Source organism: Littorina saxatilis, linkage group LG11 (genome assembly GCF_037325665.1).
Source record: "Littorina saxatilis isolate snail1 linkage group LG11, US_GU_Lsax_2.0, whole genome shotgun sequence".
Taxonomy (NCBI): domain Eukaryota; kingdom Metazoa; phylum Mollusca; class Gastropoda; order Littorinimorpha; family Littorinidae; genus Littorina; species Littorina saxatilis.
Genome location: NC_090255.1, coordinates 10,123,418 through 10,141,427, shown reverse-complemented (window position 1 = coordinate 10,141,427; position 18,010 = coordinate 10,123,418). Strand labels below are relative to the sequence as shown.

Genomic DNA, 18,010 nt, shown 5'->3' with positions numbered 1-18,010 from the left:
TTACAAACATTGACTATATTCTATACAAGAAACACGTAACAAGGGTAAAAGGAGAAACAGAACCGTTTGTCGCTTCTTACGACATGCTGGGTAGCATCGGGTAAATTCTTTCTCGTCCCAACCAATATGGGACTCCCCCTAACCCGCGCGTCACCCATCATCTGACTACACAAGCACATAAATTTACACATCTTCAAAATATTTCCATCTGTAGACCCGTTATAGCATGTGCAGTCAACAATCAACAGAATAATTTGTCGGGGTAAAGACTGTATTTTACAGGAGGTTACACATTCATACAGTGGAACCTCCCTTTTAAGACCCCCCCGATAAACAGTTCCTCCGACTGCTTCCAGAATCTCATTTCATCAGATCTATAAACTTACCTCCATGTTAAAGGCTTCTTCTCTCTTACGACCTGATTTTGTTAACATTTTCCTTGGTCTTGAATGGGAGGTTCCACTGTATAAACATTGTCGGGTGCTGATTAACAAGAAGGCTCGGCTTACAACGGTTGATGGCAATTCAGAAACAGGACAACACTGCACCTTTAAATCAATTCAGAAACAGGACAACACTGCACCTTTAAATCAAGGCTAAAGTCATCACATGTTTTACACATGTTAAAAACGTATCAAGGAATCAAACATACAACAACAGCTACCACAACATCTCCAGCAAAAAACAACAGCGACCGAGGGGATCTTTGCACTGCCTGACACATCACTGTACTTTAGATTGATCTGAGTTGAATTAAAAAGTAATTTAATGGAAATGTAACCTGTAATGTAAAAGAAAACAAAATTTCATTGAAAAAAAAAGACCAATGCAAAAAAAAAACAAAAAAAAAAAACCAAAGAGGCAAAAAAGATGGGTTGAAGCAGCCTTGCATGCAACTGAGGTAAAAAAAAAAAAAAAAAGATTCATCTGAGTGACCTGATCAAAGACTCCTTCCCTTTTCAGACCCTATTTTTAAGATTATTTGTTCATAAACGCTTTTAAATTTACCTCCATTTTAAGACTCCCTCCTTTTTAAGACCTGATTTTTTCAGAGTTTTGGAGGTCATAAAAGGGGGGTTCAACTGAATTTAAAAAAACTTTCAAGCTTCATGCCTTTTATCGTTATTTCCAGCAACGTCAACTGGCACTGTATCACAATTTAACAGTTTGAAATCATAGAAACTTCAAAGTGATCATTACCTGAAGCTTAGCAAATTCCATTTTATTTTTGCAAGCAAGTCAGTTACAGACTTACCTCCCTTGACTGACTTGTCATCAGCAGAAGTTGAGCAGATGTAGCTAAAAAAGAAAGTGCTCATGTGTAAATAGAGGCCTGATTTAAGCTTTTCCTCCTTATTTTCAGTTTGTGGATGGGTTGAGGTTATACTGTGGAGCTAAATTATTAAATTAAGAATGAAATGGCAGTGACAGTGACCTATTCACCCACAAGTTCATGAATAGTACACAAATGAAACAAGATTTTTTTGTTCTAATGATTACATTAGTTTTAATAAAAGAGAAAACCTACCTAGACACAGCACTCAAATGACCTCAATCCTCAAAGAAACATATTGATTTAACCAAAAGACGAGCGCAGTGGCGTGGTGGTAAGACGTCGGCCTCCTAATCAAGAGGTCGTGAGTTCGAATCCCGGCCGCGGCCGCCTGGTGGGTTAAGAGTGGAGATTTTTCCGATCTCCCAGGTCAACTTATGTGCAGACCTGCTAGTGACTTAACCCCCTTCGTGTGTACACGCAAGCAAAAGACCAAGTGCGCACGGAAAAGATCCTGTAATCCATGTCAGAGGGTTATGGAAACACGAAAATACCCAGCATGCCTCCCCCGAAATCGGCGTATGCTGCCTGAATGGCAGGGTAAAAACGGTCATACACGTAAAAATCCACTTGTGCTAAAAACATGAGCAGTGAACTAGGAGTCTTAAGCCCATAAACAAAGAAGAAGAAGAAGATTTAACCAAACTTTCATGCTTGAATCAAACCTGTGGAGGGAAATAATACACCATTGCAATTTTTAACATTGGTACAATAAAAAATCTGTGACCCAAAGACACACTGATTAGTATAAGGAGGCACATTAAAAAACAAAAGCCATTTTCAAACTTTTTAAAAGGTCTTATTTTGATTAATTAGACAAAAAGAAATATTAAGAGACATATCGTATATATACAAATGTATCATAATATACCCCTTCTATGGGTACCGGAGTTGTTCAAACCCTGCAATAACAATATCAGCGTAGCATATCCCCAGAACCAGACCATATTGTGTACATCAAGCATATTCAGCACCCGCAAAAATGATTGAAGACTGTGAGGCTAAGTTTCATTGAAACCACATACATATATATTTAATTGTTAATCAGACCTGTTCACCCCCAAAGCTTGATAAAGTAAAACAAGAGGCGAAGCCTTCAAGGCTCACGTAAGAAATCGACAAACAGTAACACAAACTCAATCACTCCGTCACACATACACACACACACACACAGTAAGCGGCATAGGTGACACTGTGCAAGAAAGCGAGACACTAGATCTAGATCTGAATGGCCGATTTCGAAGAAAAAACTAGTCTCGGCCCGCTCATAATAACAATGACCGAGACTTTCAGTAATTCCTTCGCGTGATGTCTAACCCTCTTACGTCATAAAGTGACGTCTTCAAATGTTGTGACGTCTTCAAATGTTAAAGTTTCTACCACAGACATACATACATACGCACGCACGCACAGACAGACAAAAGTTAGCATCGCATAGGCTACACTTACGTGAGCCAAAAATAGTAATCTGATGACAAGAATAGTAACCCAGTGGTTACAAACGCCAACATTAGCAACAAAAACCTAATTCTTCTTCTTGTCGTTCGCTGTTAGATCGTCAGTCCGGACTGCAGGCAAACCTAATTCAAATGGAGTATTTTCCCCCAAAATCTTAATAAAAATAGTAATAAATTACTCCAAAATAGTAAGGGTAAACAGGTCTGGACTAATGCTCAGAATGCCTAATGTCTCCCTCAAGATCATTTCCATTGGCAGGTATTAATAATGATACACTGCAGAAAAAAAGAAGCTGGCAAAGATCTATAGAATCCTGATTCACAACGTGTCAAGAACACTCACACATCTGAAAAATAACAGATAAACGACCAAAATAATTGTAACCAACTAACCGATGAAAATATCAAACAAAAAGACAAACTAACAAACAGAAAGAATTAGCCGGTCATTCTTTCTTTCTTTATTTGGTGTTTAACGTCGTTTTCAACCACGAAGGTTATATCGCGACGGGGAAAGGGGGGAGATGGGATAGAGCCACTTGTCAATTGTTTCTTGTTCACAAAAGCACTAATAAAAAAATTGCTCCAGGGGCTTGCAACGTAGTACAATATATTACCTTACTGGGAGAATGCAAGTTTCCAGTACAAAGGACCTAACATTTCTTACATACTGCTTGACTAAAATCTTGACTAAAATTGACTATATTCTATACAAGAAACACATAACACGGGTAAAAGGAGAAAGAGAATCCGCTAGTCGCCTCTTACGACATGCTGGGGAGCATCGGGTAAATTCTTCCCCCTAACCCGCTGGGGGGGGGGGGGGGGGGGGGGGGGGAGCCCGTCATGTCTCTCTGTTAATGTTATAAATTTTGCTATCATTCATCTGCAATAATTTCATCAAATGTGATAGCTCTTAAAAAAAATCATACAAATAAATAAATAATAATGTTATAACAGTGGTGTGGGATGGAGCAGCACACAACAATATTTAAGTACAGTAGAACCCCTCTTTTTAAGAACCCCCCCCCCCCCCCCCCAATTTATGATCTCCGTCCCCTTTTTAAGATGTTGCTTTCTGTTCATAGCCTCTGTACATTTATTTACAGTGGTACCTGCGATGTGTGGCCCCTCTGATGAGAGGACACCTCCCTTAAAAGGACACCTTATGTTGTCCCTTTTTCTATTATCTCTACCAAAATATACCTGTCATGACAGGCCACCTGCAATGTGGGGACACTTTTGGCTGGTCCCAAGGATGTCCTTTCATCACAGGTACCACTGTACCTCCATGTTAAGACTCCCTCCTTTTTAAGACCTGATTTTTCTCAGGTTTTTAGGTCTTACAAGGGAGGTTCCACAGGCTCCAACAAATAAGTACATAATCAGAGAACAAACCATGAACGATTCTTGCGACTGAAGTAAAGCAAAATGGCACATATTTATTCTTCATGGCAAAAAAAGTGTATTACTAATGACCATTTACAATGACATTGCACGCAGTTTCAAAAGCACAAACGTGATCTGTAAAATAAATACAAGCGTCATCAAAATTTAATCAGCCCTTTATCATCTACTCAGCTGAGAGTTCTGAGGCATCAGTGCATAAATGCACACAAACAAATCCATACAACATTTAAACTCTTAAATGTGCACTTCTTTCGTAGGTACAAACATATGTTGCTCTTTCAGATCTATCTAAGCTTGACTTGAACTTTTACATCCATATTTCAGTTTTTCCCCCCCACTATTCTTGAAGTAGAAAAAAACCCAATACACTTAATTTTAGAAGATGTCCATAACAAGCAACTCTGTTATGTTCATTTTATATTACAGGATTTTTTTGTTATCAAGCTTTAAAAAACCCACAAATAAACAGAAAAGAAGCAATCAAGTCAGTGAATTCTTTAAACACATTTTTTTTAGCATAATAACAGAGGACCAATCAAAACTGTTCTTGAAAATTGAAAGAAAACCAACAACCGAACAACAAAACCACAAGCACAGACAGAAACACACTGACCAGTCTACAATTAAAGGGAAATAACTCCTAAACGCCAAATGTTTGCTAGCAGAAAAGCATTAAGAACATTTTATCTTGGGCAACATTTTGCTTAAAAAAAATCCACTTCAAGTGCTTCATTTCCAACAAAAGGGAAATGCAGCAAGCAGTGACTAACACCCACAAAATTAACCCCTTCACTGCCCACCCCGTATGTAATACGTGGTCATTTTCGGTTTGCCCTACGCCCATAACCGTATCTCATACGTGGGATTTGTGTCAACAACATTTCAGGACATTTCTGAAAACTAAATGGGAGGTAACCACTGTCCAAGTACTTGTAGGGGTTCTATACACAGTTCTTTCCCATAGACCGTTCGGATAATGCTGTTATACTGTGGCAGTGAAGGGGTTAATGAGCATGCAAACACACACCAAAACGTTGCTGATGAAAAGAAACAATCAGGAAATGCTTCCCGCACCAATGATGACAAAAACAAAAAAAATAAAAATAAAAAAACAGGAACATTTTCCTGTATCAGTGATGAATAAATAAAAACAACAACAGTACATACATATTCAATCCCTAGACAATTATCTACCCAAGGACAGTTTCTTCAGGACAACAACTAAACCCAACCAAAAATGAATTTTGAACATGCATTTTCCACGCAGTCTTTCCTCAAAGGTAGGTAACAATATCACAGGACAGCGTCGAACCCCTGAAGCTATCGGAGGCGGACAGGCAGCATCCACTCTCCTCCTCCACGTCTCCCACCTCCTCCCTCTCCCCGCCCCCTTCCTCCTCCGACAGTGACGAAGACAGGGAGAGACTGTCAGCTTCCTCCCAATTCTGCGATTTGAAATCACCAGGAGGGGAGAGAACCACGCAATCTTGCAGCAGAAGGCCCTTGTCATAACCATTTCCAACAGCAGTGTGTGAAGTCTGGTAGGACTGCTTTTCACCCGGAAGTTTCTCGTTAAAGTGTGAGGTGTTACGAATGTCGACGGTGGTTGTGTGTTTTGGGTTAGAGCCTTTCTCGTTGCTCTTCTCCCACGTTCCGGACTTGTAGTAGACGCTGCCGGGTTTCTGTGCCTCGGACTCCAGTACAGTGTTTCGTCGACCGTGAATCTGGATGACGGTGAGCTTTTTGGAGAAAATGTTGCCGAAGCAGCCGTTGGTGTTTTCCTTATTCAGCACATCTGCTTCTCTCTGTTCCGCAGGTCTGCGGTTGGAGGGTGCCTCCTTGTCCTTGTCTCGGAGTTTCTTTTCCGTTTTCTCTCCACTTTCAGCAGGTTTTTCTTTCTTTTCTGCCGGCAACATAGCATCTTTCTGTTTCTTCTCGTTCCTCTCCGATCGTTCGGCTTGCGTTTCTTTCTGGTCGCCGTTCAAGACAACGTCTTTGTGGTTGCCGCTCTTGTCCTTGACGCCTTCCGTCTCTTTTTCTCTCTTCTCTTTGGGTGGCTTGGACATGGGCATAGAATTAGCGTGCGTGTCCATACCCTGATCGTGAGTGTTACCCGACAACAGCAGTCTGTCTTTATCACTCGCCAGATTTTCCGCTGCGTCGTTTGCTCTGTTCCTTTTACTATGATTCTCCTTGCTTACAGCAGCCTGGTTTCTTTTCGGCAGTGGATAACTGCTGCCAGTTCTTGCGGCCGATTCGCCTGCAAAGCTCACGCCTTTATCCTCCCTCTCCCTCTCCTCCTCGGAGTCGTCCGAACTGTCCGAACTGTCGAGCACAAATGCACAGCCTTGTGCAGCGTTCGTGTCGTACGCTTTGGCGTGAATGTTGGCCACGACAGTGGTGTATCCATCCTCGTTCAACACCTCTTGTATGTTGGTCAAAATCACGGAGGAGTCCGTCACGACGTCCCTCCTCTCTACCGCAGCGCTGCCGTCTTCAGTGTCACCATGGGAACAGACCGTCCGGTGGACAAGCACCTCCACACGCTGGGAGTCGGGGAGCTGAAGACCCACGATGACACGATTCCGATTCCCGTCAGAGCTGTCGTCGTAGTCCAAACTTGGCCTAATCACTGCTGCTGGCGGGATGGTAATGTCTGGAGAAATAGAAAAAAAAGTATTAATACTTTTGTGTGTTTTCATTCATTGGCAACATGTTCCAATGTACATCTGTTGACAAATTTTCAAGTGAAAAGGAGTGTATTGATGATCAGTCAAGTCAAAACTATAAGTTGGTGTGTCCTGTTAGCAGGATTTGAAGCAAGGCTCATAGCACGTTTTCGTATTATGGACCTCAGTTATGGAATTCACTCCCCTTTCAATTACGTCACTCTCCATCCATTTCATCTTTTAAGTCCAATTTGAAAACTCACTTGTTCCAACAACACTACGGATAGTTCCTTAGTATAGAGTCTGGGGATGTGAGATGTGCATGATGTGTTGTTTGAATCTGACAGTGATTGTATGATTTTTGTATACATGTATTGTTGTCACGCGCTTTGAACTTCTGATAAGGCGCTTTATAAATGCCAGTTATTATTATTATTATATGTCCAAACAAAATTGTACCCAATGATGGATGATCTTGACGGAACAAACTGTACAGACAAACGAGCAGTAAATGGCAGTAAAAGAGTTGCTGGCATCATGTGCACACCTGGGGTACAGTGGAACCCCCCTTTTAACACTTTCGCGACGGGAGGTGACTATATTAGTATTAGACATACAAGGTACACGACTCGTGATTGCTTCCCGGTTTTTGAAGCTTGCAGTAAATTGAGTTGTTTCCCTTGATACACGTGGTTTTCTCTTCTGGCTTGATCAAATTAGTGCAGATTTGCGTGGTGTTTTCGAACAAAAAAAAATGAATCGAAGGCGAGCCTTGTCACGGGAGGAGATTCTCCGGATGTTGGATCTTGAGGATCCTGTAGATCATGATACATCGTGTCGTTTTAGCCTCAAGAAAGCGATAATAGCAGTGATATTGAGGAAGAAACAGTCCCGTTGTTGCTAGTACGAGTCGGCAACTACACGTGGTAGGGGGTGATACTGCTAGACGAACATGTATCTCGGAATCGTGCAGGAGCTATGGGGGCGTGGCAGCACTGATAACAATGGATGGCTGGAGCCTTCAAATCCTTTTGGAATTGTTCATAGGTGTACAGTTGGTACTTTGTTGTGAATATGTGACTTATATTCATTATGGATTACCTAGACATCATTTGGTGAGTGTTACAGTTTTGTTTCATTTGAGTCAGGATGCTGTGAGTGAATGCGTGATTTGCTTGTTTTTTTCTTTGTACTGTCTCCTTATTTCTGTGTAGAATGTTAACAATATTTCAGCTAATTCATAGGTTTTACACCTTGTTTGGTTATAACATTATTTATAATACTTTCTGTTAAAAAATAACTTTTAAAAAAAGCAGTGGAAAATAAAACACACACAAAAAAACGTTAAAAAACACAAATTATCCCCCTTTCACCCCCCTTTGCTAAAACAAATCGCGTGACAAACTTATAAATAGCATGACTGAACTGGGCATCCATTTTTGAATTAGTACACAAAGTTTGGTGGTGATTGGACTTAATTCAAGCTTGCTAGACAGATTTCTTTACAGTTACTGATTTTTGGGAAGTTTCTTGGTGGCAAGCTTGGGCAGGCAGGACGTTAACGCCGTGGCAGTGCTAGTCACAATAGTGTTAAGACCTTCAAACATCTGAGAAAATCAGGTCTTAAAAAGGAGGGAGTCTTAAAATGGAGGTAATTTTACAGAGGTTATGAACAGAAAGTCTGAGAAAACAGGGTCTTAAAAGGGGGGTTCCGCTGTATTGGGGACACGTTTCCTGGTAATCCACATTTTTACATTTAGTCAAGTTTTGACTAAATGTTTTAACATAGAGGGGGGAATCGAGACGAGGGTAGTGGTGTATGTGTGTGTGTCTGTCTGTCTGTGTGTGTGTGTAGAGCGATTCAGACTAAACTACTGGACCGATCTTTATGAAATTTGACATGGGAGTTCCTGGGTATGATATCCTCAGACGTTTTTTTCATTTTTTTGATAAATGTCTTTGATGACGTCATATCCGGCTTTTCGTGAAAGTTGAGGCGGCACTGTCACGCTCTCATTTTTCAACCAAATTGGTTGAAATTTTGGTCAAATAATCTCCGACGAAGCCCGGACTTTGGTATTGCATTTCAGCTTGGTGGCTTAAAAATTAATTAATGATTTTGGTCATTAAAAACCTGAAAATTGTAAACAAAATATTTTTTTTATAAAACGATCCAAATTTACGTTCATCTTATTCTCCATCATGTTCTGATTCCAAAAACATATAAATATGTTATATTTGGATTAAAAACAAGCTCTGAAAATTAAAAATATAAAATTTATGATCAAAATTAAATTTTCGAAATCAATTTAAAAACACTTTCATCTTATTCCTTGTCGGTTCCTGATTCCAAAAACATATAGATATGATATGTTTGGATTGAAAACATGCTCAGAAAGTTAAAACGAAGAGAGGTACAGAAAAGCGTGCTATCCTTCTCAGCGCAACTACTACCCCGCTCTTCTTGTCAATTTCACTGCCTTTGCCATGAGCGGTGGACTGACGATGCTACGAGTATACGGTCTTGCTGCGTTGCATTGTGTTCAGTTTCATTCTGTGAGTTCGACAGCTACTTGACTAAATGTTGTATTTTCACCTTACGCGACTTGTTTTTTTATAACGAAAACCCAAGAAAAAATTTGATGTTTTCCGATTGTTATTTTGAGTGGATACAATTAAAGAAAACCATCATAATTTTATATGAGTATTCTTTATGAGTTTCAAAATTGGCTTCTTCTGGCATTAAAAAATGCTTTATGTAACCTCTCAGTAACTTTTCTATCAGCTGAACAAAAACAACTACGAGTGTCCACACACCTGCTGCGTTGGGGACGCGGGGATCCTGCCGCTTGTTGGTCCACTTGCGCATGGCCCCCATGTACTGGCGGTACTTGCGGCGCTTGTGGAGCTTGTAGCCACCCCAGGCCGGCAGAGCCACCACGCTGATTCCCAGCAGAAAGGCCCCCGCAGCTACCACGAAGCCCGACAGCGCCAGACCCCCGATCAGCTTTCCACCTGGAAATGGTAAGGTGAGAAGTAAGTACAGAGCTACCACGCTGATTCCTAGCAGAAAGGCCCCCGCAGCTACCACGAAGCCCGACAGCGCCAGACCCCCGATCAGCTTTCCACCTGGAAATGGTAAGGTGAGAAGTAAGTACAGAGCTACCACGCTGATTCCTAGCAGAAAGGCCCCCGCAGCTACCACGAAGCCCGACAGCGCCAGACCCCCGATCAGCTTTCCATCTGGAAATGGTAAGGTGAGAAGTAAGTACAGCAGTCCCTGCAAGGTACGGCCCTCGGCGTGAGCGGACACCTGACATGTACCGACACATTCGCTCGGCACAGAGTGTTTCTCAACGATGTTGTCGGTCAGACCTGCAATGTGCAGACATACGATCATCAATTTTCACAGTAAGCTAAGTAACCAAATCCATAACAGAGCCGTATAATTATGGCTAGTCCGGCGCCTGGTACAAACTTACAAAGGTCATGTCAGTCGTGTTAACTTGAGTGCACCTAAGAGGGACACAGCAATCATACTTGATACTCCTTGGAACTCACGAACAACGCATTGTTCCTTTAATGAAAAATGAGAGTTTGTTGTAGTTATAGTTTTTGAGTCACTTGAGAAAAAGTGACTCTATGTAATCGGTCAGTGTTAGTCCGTCCGGCCGGCCGTCCGTAGACACCACCTTAACGTTGGACTTTTCTCGGAAACTATCAAAGCGATCGGGCTCATATTTTGTTTAGTCGTGACCTCCAATGACCTCTACACTTTAACGATGGTTTCGTTGACCTTTGACCTTTTTTAAGGTCACAGGTCAGTGTCAAAGGAAAAATTAGACATTTTATATCTTTGACAAAGTTCATCGGATGTGATTGAAACTTTGTAGGATTATTCTTTACATCAAAGTATTTACATCTGTAGCCTTTTACGAACGTTATCAGAAAAACAAGGGAGATAACTAGCCTTTTCTGTTCGGCAACACACAACTTAACGTTGGGCTTTTCTCGGAAACTATAAAAGTGACCGGGCTCAAATTTTATGTGAACGTGACTCATTGTGTTGTGAATAGCAATTTCTTCCTGTCCATCTGATGCCTCATATAATATTCAGAACTGCGAAAGTGACTCGATCGAGCGTTTGCTCTTCTTGTTAAACTAATTTTTGGTTTTTCACTTTCTGTACTGTAGTTCCCTGCGATTGTAAAAGGCCAGCAGAACGAGTGATATTGCTTTCCTGTAAAAAAACACATTTTGAGCTTCAGCATCAATGTAATTAAATTGCTAGAAATGCTTACCTAACACCGCTCCTCTGATCAGTCGTCGTGTGTGCGGAGAATCGGGCATGAAGTTGTAGCGACAGCCAAAGGGAGACAAGCGGCTGAAGTGGTTGCCTAGCAACTTGAAGCCTCGGTAGTTCTCGCCACAACGGTAACAGAAGCTGGAGTCACATCGGCTGCAGGTCATGTGATCGCATCCTAACGTGCGTTGAATGAAGACCTGCAAATGAGATACAGAAAACTGGGATGTATTCACTTGTAGAAGGGTTTGGGACTTAACGCATGGTGGCCGCCATTATTTGTGAGGTAACTCAAACTTCCGGTTCTTTCAGACAAGAATTCAGAAAATTGTCATCATAGTTGTGTCAAATGTATCATTACGTCATGTTTTTTAGACAAAGGGATGTAATGGCTTCTTGTTTTTTTCCAAAGCTGAAAATGATTAGAAATCTGTCGCTGTCTTAATGTGGGAAGAATAATCAGAAAGGATGAAATATGTTACCCAAACGATTTAGCATGTGAGGACATTTCACTGAGTTTTGCAATGTGAGTCGCTTCAGCTGGGTTACCGCGTACAGGGGTTCTGTGTGATGATAAGTCTTTCAAAACAATTCATATTGTACTTTGTAATTGTAGTAAAATTTCAACATGTTTTATCCACATGATTCTAAGTTCTAACTAGAAGTTCTGGTTCCCCTCACAACCGTATGGCCTTCACATTGGGTCTGATGATAATGCTAGGTCACGGGGTCCTGCAAGTTGTGAATAAATTATAATACTAAAATTAAAGGTGTTCATATTCATGTTTTTAGAAAAATGGACAACTGGAGGTGTCTTGTTCTGGTAGGTGGCCTCTTGACTTTATTGAAGTGACATATACAGATATATCACAGGCAGCACCAGGACCACACAAAAAATAGAAATAATAATAATAACTGGAAATCTATTTTGTTTCTGATCCTGCTTAGGCCAAAGAGAAAAATATGTCTGTTTCCGGTAACATCGCCGAAAAAAATACGGTCGGTCGGTCGTTTTTTTAAAAACATTTTTAATTTTTTTACCTTTTTCTTACGTTTTGTTAACGGCTTTTTACGTGTTTTTTAATTTTTTTAATTTTTTTTAAGCTTCTTTAGTTTACTTACAATTATTTAGCACATGTTTTTGACCTAGATATATTGAAACTGAATAAAGTATACTTGACTTCATATTTAAAAAAATTTTTTTGGGGGGGTGCGAAAAGCGAAAAAAACCTTTAGGGTCGGCGCTTAAAAATAGGGTCGGTGGGGTTACCGGAAACAGACATTTTTCTTTTTGGCCTTAATACTTGACTGAATTGAAAGGTGTCATGTGCTTTACTTCATAGTTTTGTCATTTCCTCATGAACCACACTTAGTTCGCTCAGTCTAAAGCATTAACAGGAAAGAAAAGACACAGACACGGCAAGCTGAACAGGAAAACTGGGCGAACAGGATGTGTAACAATTCCTTCACACATGATGTAATTGTAATTGTAAATTGTTAAGCTGTATATATACATTGGCTGCACACAGCATTGTGACTGAAAAGGCTGACAGTTCTGAACAATGGCTTCTCAACAACCATTGTTTCTCTTTGAATTTAAGCAGCAACGCAGCAGTAGTTGCTGCAAACTTTGAACTATCCAAATTTCATTGTTCTTCATGCACACCTTTGAAAGGACCTTCCTTTTCAATTTCACTAACTTCAGTTCATTGTAAAACAAAAACAGATGAACCTGTATAGATCAGATGATCTACTACCCAAGCTGTTGTGAATTTCATTTTCAGAGCTCGTCTAATTAGAGCACTGATAAAAAAAAGATTCCAAAAACAGATCTAGACAGACTGCTTACGTTCCAAAATTCAGAGTCAATAAACAAGAATTGTACTTTTTAAGGTTATTGGAATGTTTAATTTAATAATTATTGACAAAACAAAAGGTTGTACATAAATTTACATTTTGTAATGTTTTGTGTGTCACTGTCAATAATAAATAACCTACAATTCTTGGTTTTTTATTCTAATAAAAAAAAGTGATACAAAAATGACAATTCTCATGATTCTGCTCCTAAGCAATAACAATGCAAAGTATGCAGTTAATCACTTTTGATGAAGAAACACAAGACTAATTAAGTAGATGTGCAACGCCAAGGCACTGCATACCCCAGCGAAAGACAAACCTCTCTCTCTCTCTCTCTCTTTCTCTGTCTCTCTCTTTCTCTGTCTCTCTCTTAAACACACACACACACGAACACACACACACACACACACACATACCCCAAGTTACACACGTACACACTCACTCACACGCACTCAATCCCTCTCTCACACACACTTCATACACACAAAACACACCCCCATGCGCACATATAGACAGACGTACATACACACCTTTACAAACAAACACACACACATACACTTACGCACACGCACAAACACACACCCACACCCACCCACCCACTCTCTCTCTCTATTTCTCTCTTTATCTCTTATACAAACAGACACACACCCACACAAGCACACACACACACATGTACATATGTACGCACGCACACACACACACACACACATTGACTCACACAAATCTCATACACACAAAACACACACTCATACGCACATACACGGTTGGCCTAGTGGTAAGGCGTCCGCCCCGTGATCGGGAGGTCGTGGGTTAGAACCCAGGCCGGGTCATACCTAAGACTTTAAAATTGGCAATCTAGTGGCTGCTCCGCCTGGCGTCTGGCATTATGGGGTTAGTGCATGCTAGGACTGGTTGGTCCGGTGTCAGAATAATGTGACTGGGTGAGACATGAAGCCTGTGCTGCAACTTCTGCCTTGTGTGTGGCGCAAGTTATATCTCAAAGCAGCACCGCCCTGATATGGCCCTTCGTGGTCGGCTGGGCGTCAAGCAAACAAACACGCACATAGACAGTCGGACACACACACCTTTACAAACAAACACATATGCACACTCATACACACACAAACATACACACAAACTTATGCACATACACATTCACACACCCTCTCTCTCTCAAACACACACCCACGCACACACACACACACACCCCAAGTCACACACACACACATACACACACTCACTAACACGCACTCACTCACTCTCTCACAAAAAACTTCATACACACAAAACACACACCCATACGCACATATGGACAGACGGACATACACACCTTTACAAACACACATACACGCACACACATACACTTATGCCCACACACACACTTACACACACACGAGTACAGACTCGTGCACGCGTGCGCACGCGTGCGCACGCACACACACACACACACACAAATACACACACACACACCACACACATACGAGTACAGACTCATGCACGCGTGCGCACACATACACACACACACACACACACACAAACACACACACACACAACTGAACAGTAACACTAACACATGAGCATCAAATGAACACAAACACACACACTGCGCGAGAGAGAAAGACTTCACGGAGGCTTGACGTCATGATGCATTAATTGACGTCAAAGACTTTCGACCGTGACGTATTCTTCTTACGCGAGCTTTATCCATAGACTTGGAAACTACGGAATTTCTACCCGTCCAAAACGGCCTTGGGTGGCGTTTGCTGAAAAAATGGGGGCGACTATTGCACCCACCGTATTTTTGTTAGTATGGTCCCAATTTTTGGTGAACTTCCATCTCCAACTGTAGCACGTAGCCGGGCACAAAGAATCCTTCTTTATCATGTATTATTCGGTATGCACATTTCTCAAGTCGATTACAGTATAGCGTTCACGGGATACCTCCAGCTTCGCTGGGATAAAAAACCAAATTCAGTCTAACTGATAACTAAGAGTGCAAGAGCAGATGGCATTATGGCAAGCTTACTTTACAATGTGTGTGTGTGTGTGTGTGTACTTGATGTGTTTGTGTTTTATTTCAATAAACAGCTTATCTTATGTTTATCAGTGATCACTTACTCAGTTTTGACTACGCACAATTCAAAAACACTGTTCTGTTACTGTTCTGGGTCACTACTATACTGCATCATTTTTCCCCAAAACAATTCAAAATACTTTCTATTCCGAAACAAAACAACATAATTTACCTTGCACTTGGGACACTTCTGCGCGTTGATCTGTCCGTAGTGGAACTCCTTGGCCCAGTCTTTCAGCAAAGCGTCCCCCTTGCGGAACTGCTTACACGTCAGACCTTTGTGCCACGGCGAGTGACAATTGAAGCACCACTCCAGCTCGCATCTTGCGCAGGTAGCAAGCAGACCCTGCTTCAAGATTTTGCGGTTTCTGAGATCCGCTTTGTCCACCTGATGTCCAACGCTACACCGCGGACAGGTCTTGATCGTAGGATCCACGTTTGCGTCGATGAGAAACTTGTAAAACTTCATCTTCATGTTGGCCGGCAAGCGGGCGGAGATTTCGTTGCGGTGGATATAGGAGTTGCAGTCGATGTTAAGGCATTCCACATTGACGTTAGCCTGGGAAATCTGAACTGTCAGATAGGACTCCAGACACGGGTCGCAGACCGGAAAATCACAGCATAGTCGCCGCCTTAGTTTAGCCTCCTCGAAACAGACGTAGCATTCTGTGTCCACCGGCAATCCCTGAGGGTACAGGGGCTCCTCCGGAGGGCCCTGAGGTCTGTCTCTGTGTTCATTGATGTTCAGCCATTCCTGCCACGGTGCCAGTCCAGCATACGACAGCCTATCATCATCAAAATCGTCGTCGTCAGGGAAACGAGGATTCAGTCGTCCAGAACCGTCGCTTTCAGAGTCGGAATCAGTCAGCGTGTGATCAAGTTCAAAAGTAGGCCTATCTGCTGCCCTGTTTTCCTCGCGATGCAAAGAATCCTGTTTGTACACTGCATGATTCCTGGACCTGGATTCAAAGCAGTCCCTGTAGTCTTGCTGCCAGAGTTCCTTCAGAGACAGGGGGACCTCAACCCACTCATCATCGTCGAGCATCGGCACATGCCGCATTCTGGACCTTCTTGGACTTCCCTTTGTCTCGCTACTTAAACTTGAAGAAGCACCAGCTTCTGCGTCAGCTGTTGTTTCCTCATGTTGTTGACCAGTTATGGCACCGTCAACGGAGGGATCGTTCTTCTCCCTTGAGACAGAAGAGAAAGTTTTTAAGACACTTGGCGACGAAACTGATAGCGCAGAGTCATGCTCGCTGAGCTGGCTATGGGTTTTAGTGCTAGGAGGTGGATTCCCTGTCACAGATCTCATCGGATTTGGCAAGTGGGTGTCCGCCATGATTTTATGCGAGCTTCCCGTATCGATTGACAACTCGTGAGTGCTCCCAAAATCACGGAAACGAAACAAGAGACCAACCTTTACATGTCATTGGCTAGCGAACGAACATTTCATCCAGAAATAGAAGGATGATTACAAGTCTGATAGGTGAAAGATGCCCTCTAGTTTCGTTACTAAAGATAGCAAGTGGTACACACAAACAAACAACATAACAATCGTCATTGAAGAAAGATGATCGCATTTCGACCAATGATGTTTCTTCTTGCTTTGCGAAGGACACGATTAAATGTTTAGTGCACTTTGATTGGTCGTCTCTAGAAAGGTCAGAGGTTGTGTTTCCGGCTTTCATTCTATTGCAGGAAACTGGGTGACTACCCTGATTCCGTTCGTTTCAGGTCCCTGGTTTCCACTAATAAAACATCTTAAAAGACTCTTTTTCCGTGTGACGATTCAGTCAGCGTGTTCCGGAGATTCGAACTCAGCTGACTTTGATGTTAATATCGGTCTGTCAACGTGTTATAAGGGGAAACCTGACATACTCTGTTTACCGAGACTATAAGCGAGAACTGTCTACTTTCGGTTTTATGCACTCTGTGCTGACGGATTGATTCAACGACACTATTGAAGAGATGAAACAAGTCACGTAAGCCGAAATTACTACATTTAGTCAAGCTGTGGAACTCACAGAATGAAACTGAACGCACTGCATTTTTTCACAATGACCGTAGTCCGCCGCTCGTGCCGCGAAAGGCAGTGAAATTGATGACTGAGCCTGCTTAGCGCGATTGCGCTGTGCTGCCTGCATAGCACGTTTTTCTGTACCTCTCTTAGCTTTAACTTTCTGAGCGTGATTTTAATCCAAACATATCATATCTATATGTTTTTGGAATCAGGAACCGACAAGGAATAAGATGAAATTGTTTTTAAATCGATTTCGGAAATTTAATTTTAATCATAATTGTTATATCTTTAATTTTCAGAGCTTGTTTTTAATCCGAATATAATATATTTATATGTTTTTGGAATCAAAAAATGATGAAAAATAAGATGAACATAATTTTGGATCGTTTTATAAAAAATAATTTTAATTACAATTTTCGGATTTTTAATGACCATAGATAGTAGAGATTCAGGGCCAAAAACATATATGTTATATTCGGATTAAAAACAAGCTCTTAAAATTAAAAAATATAAAAATTATGATTAACATTAAATGTCCGAAATCGATATAAAAACAATTTTATCTTATTCCTTGTCTGTCTGTCTCTGTTCTCTTAGCTTCCCCTCTCTGTCGGTGACTACTCTCTCTCTCTCTCTCTCTCTCTCTCTCTCTCTCTCTCTCTCTCTCTCTCTCTCTCTCTCTCTCTCCCTCCCTCTCTTGGACACATTGTAAGACTAGGAAACGCCTAAAATCTCCATCCTTCTGTAATAAAGTTTAATCAATCAATCAATCAATCTCTCTCTCTCTCTGAATATGGTTTGAAACAGTTTAGCGTGACTTAAAGGCACAGTAAGCTTCCCGTAAACCATCACAGATACGGTCAGGCTTTTACACACAGTACAAACAC

At 41.5% G+C, this 18,010-nt stretch overlaps 1 protein-coding gene across 1 annotated transcript; it reads right to left on the bottom strand.

The window, feature by feature from the left end:
* Nucleotides 1-3,818: 3,818 nt before the first annotated feature.
* LOC138979708 (uncharacterized) lies at nt 3,819-16,656 on the bottom strand. Its single transcript, XM_070352435.1, has 4 exons — nt 15,276-16,656; nt 11,171-11,372; nt 9,687-9,998; nt 3,819-6,856 (listed from the first exon to the last, which is right to left on the bottom strand). Exons 1-4 carry the CDS (start codon nt 16,440-16,442, stop codon nt 5,475-5,477), a joined length of 3,063 nt encoding a protein of 1,020 aa, XP_070208536.1. The 5' UTR covers nt 16,443-16,656; the 3' UTR covers nt 3,819-5,474.
* Nucleotides 16,657-18,010: the final 1,354 nt, after the last annotated feature.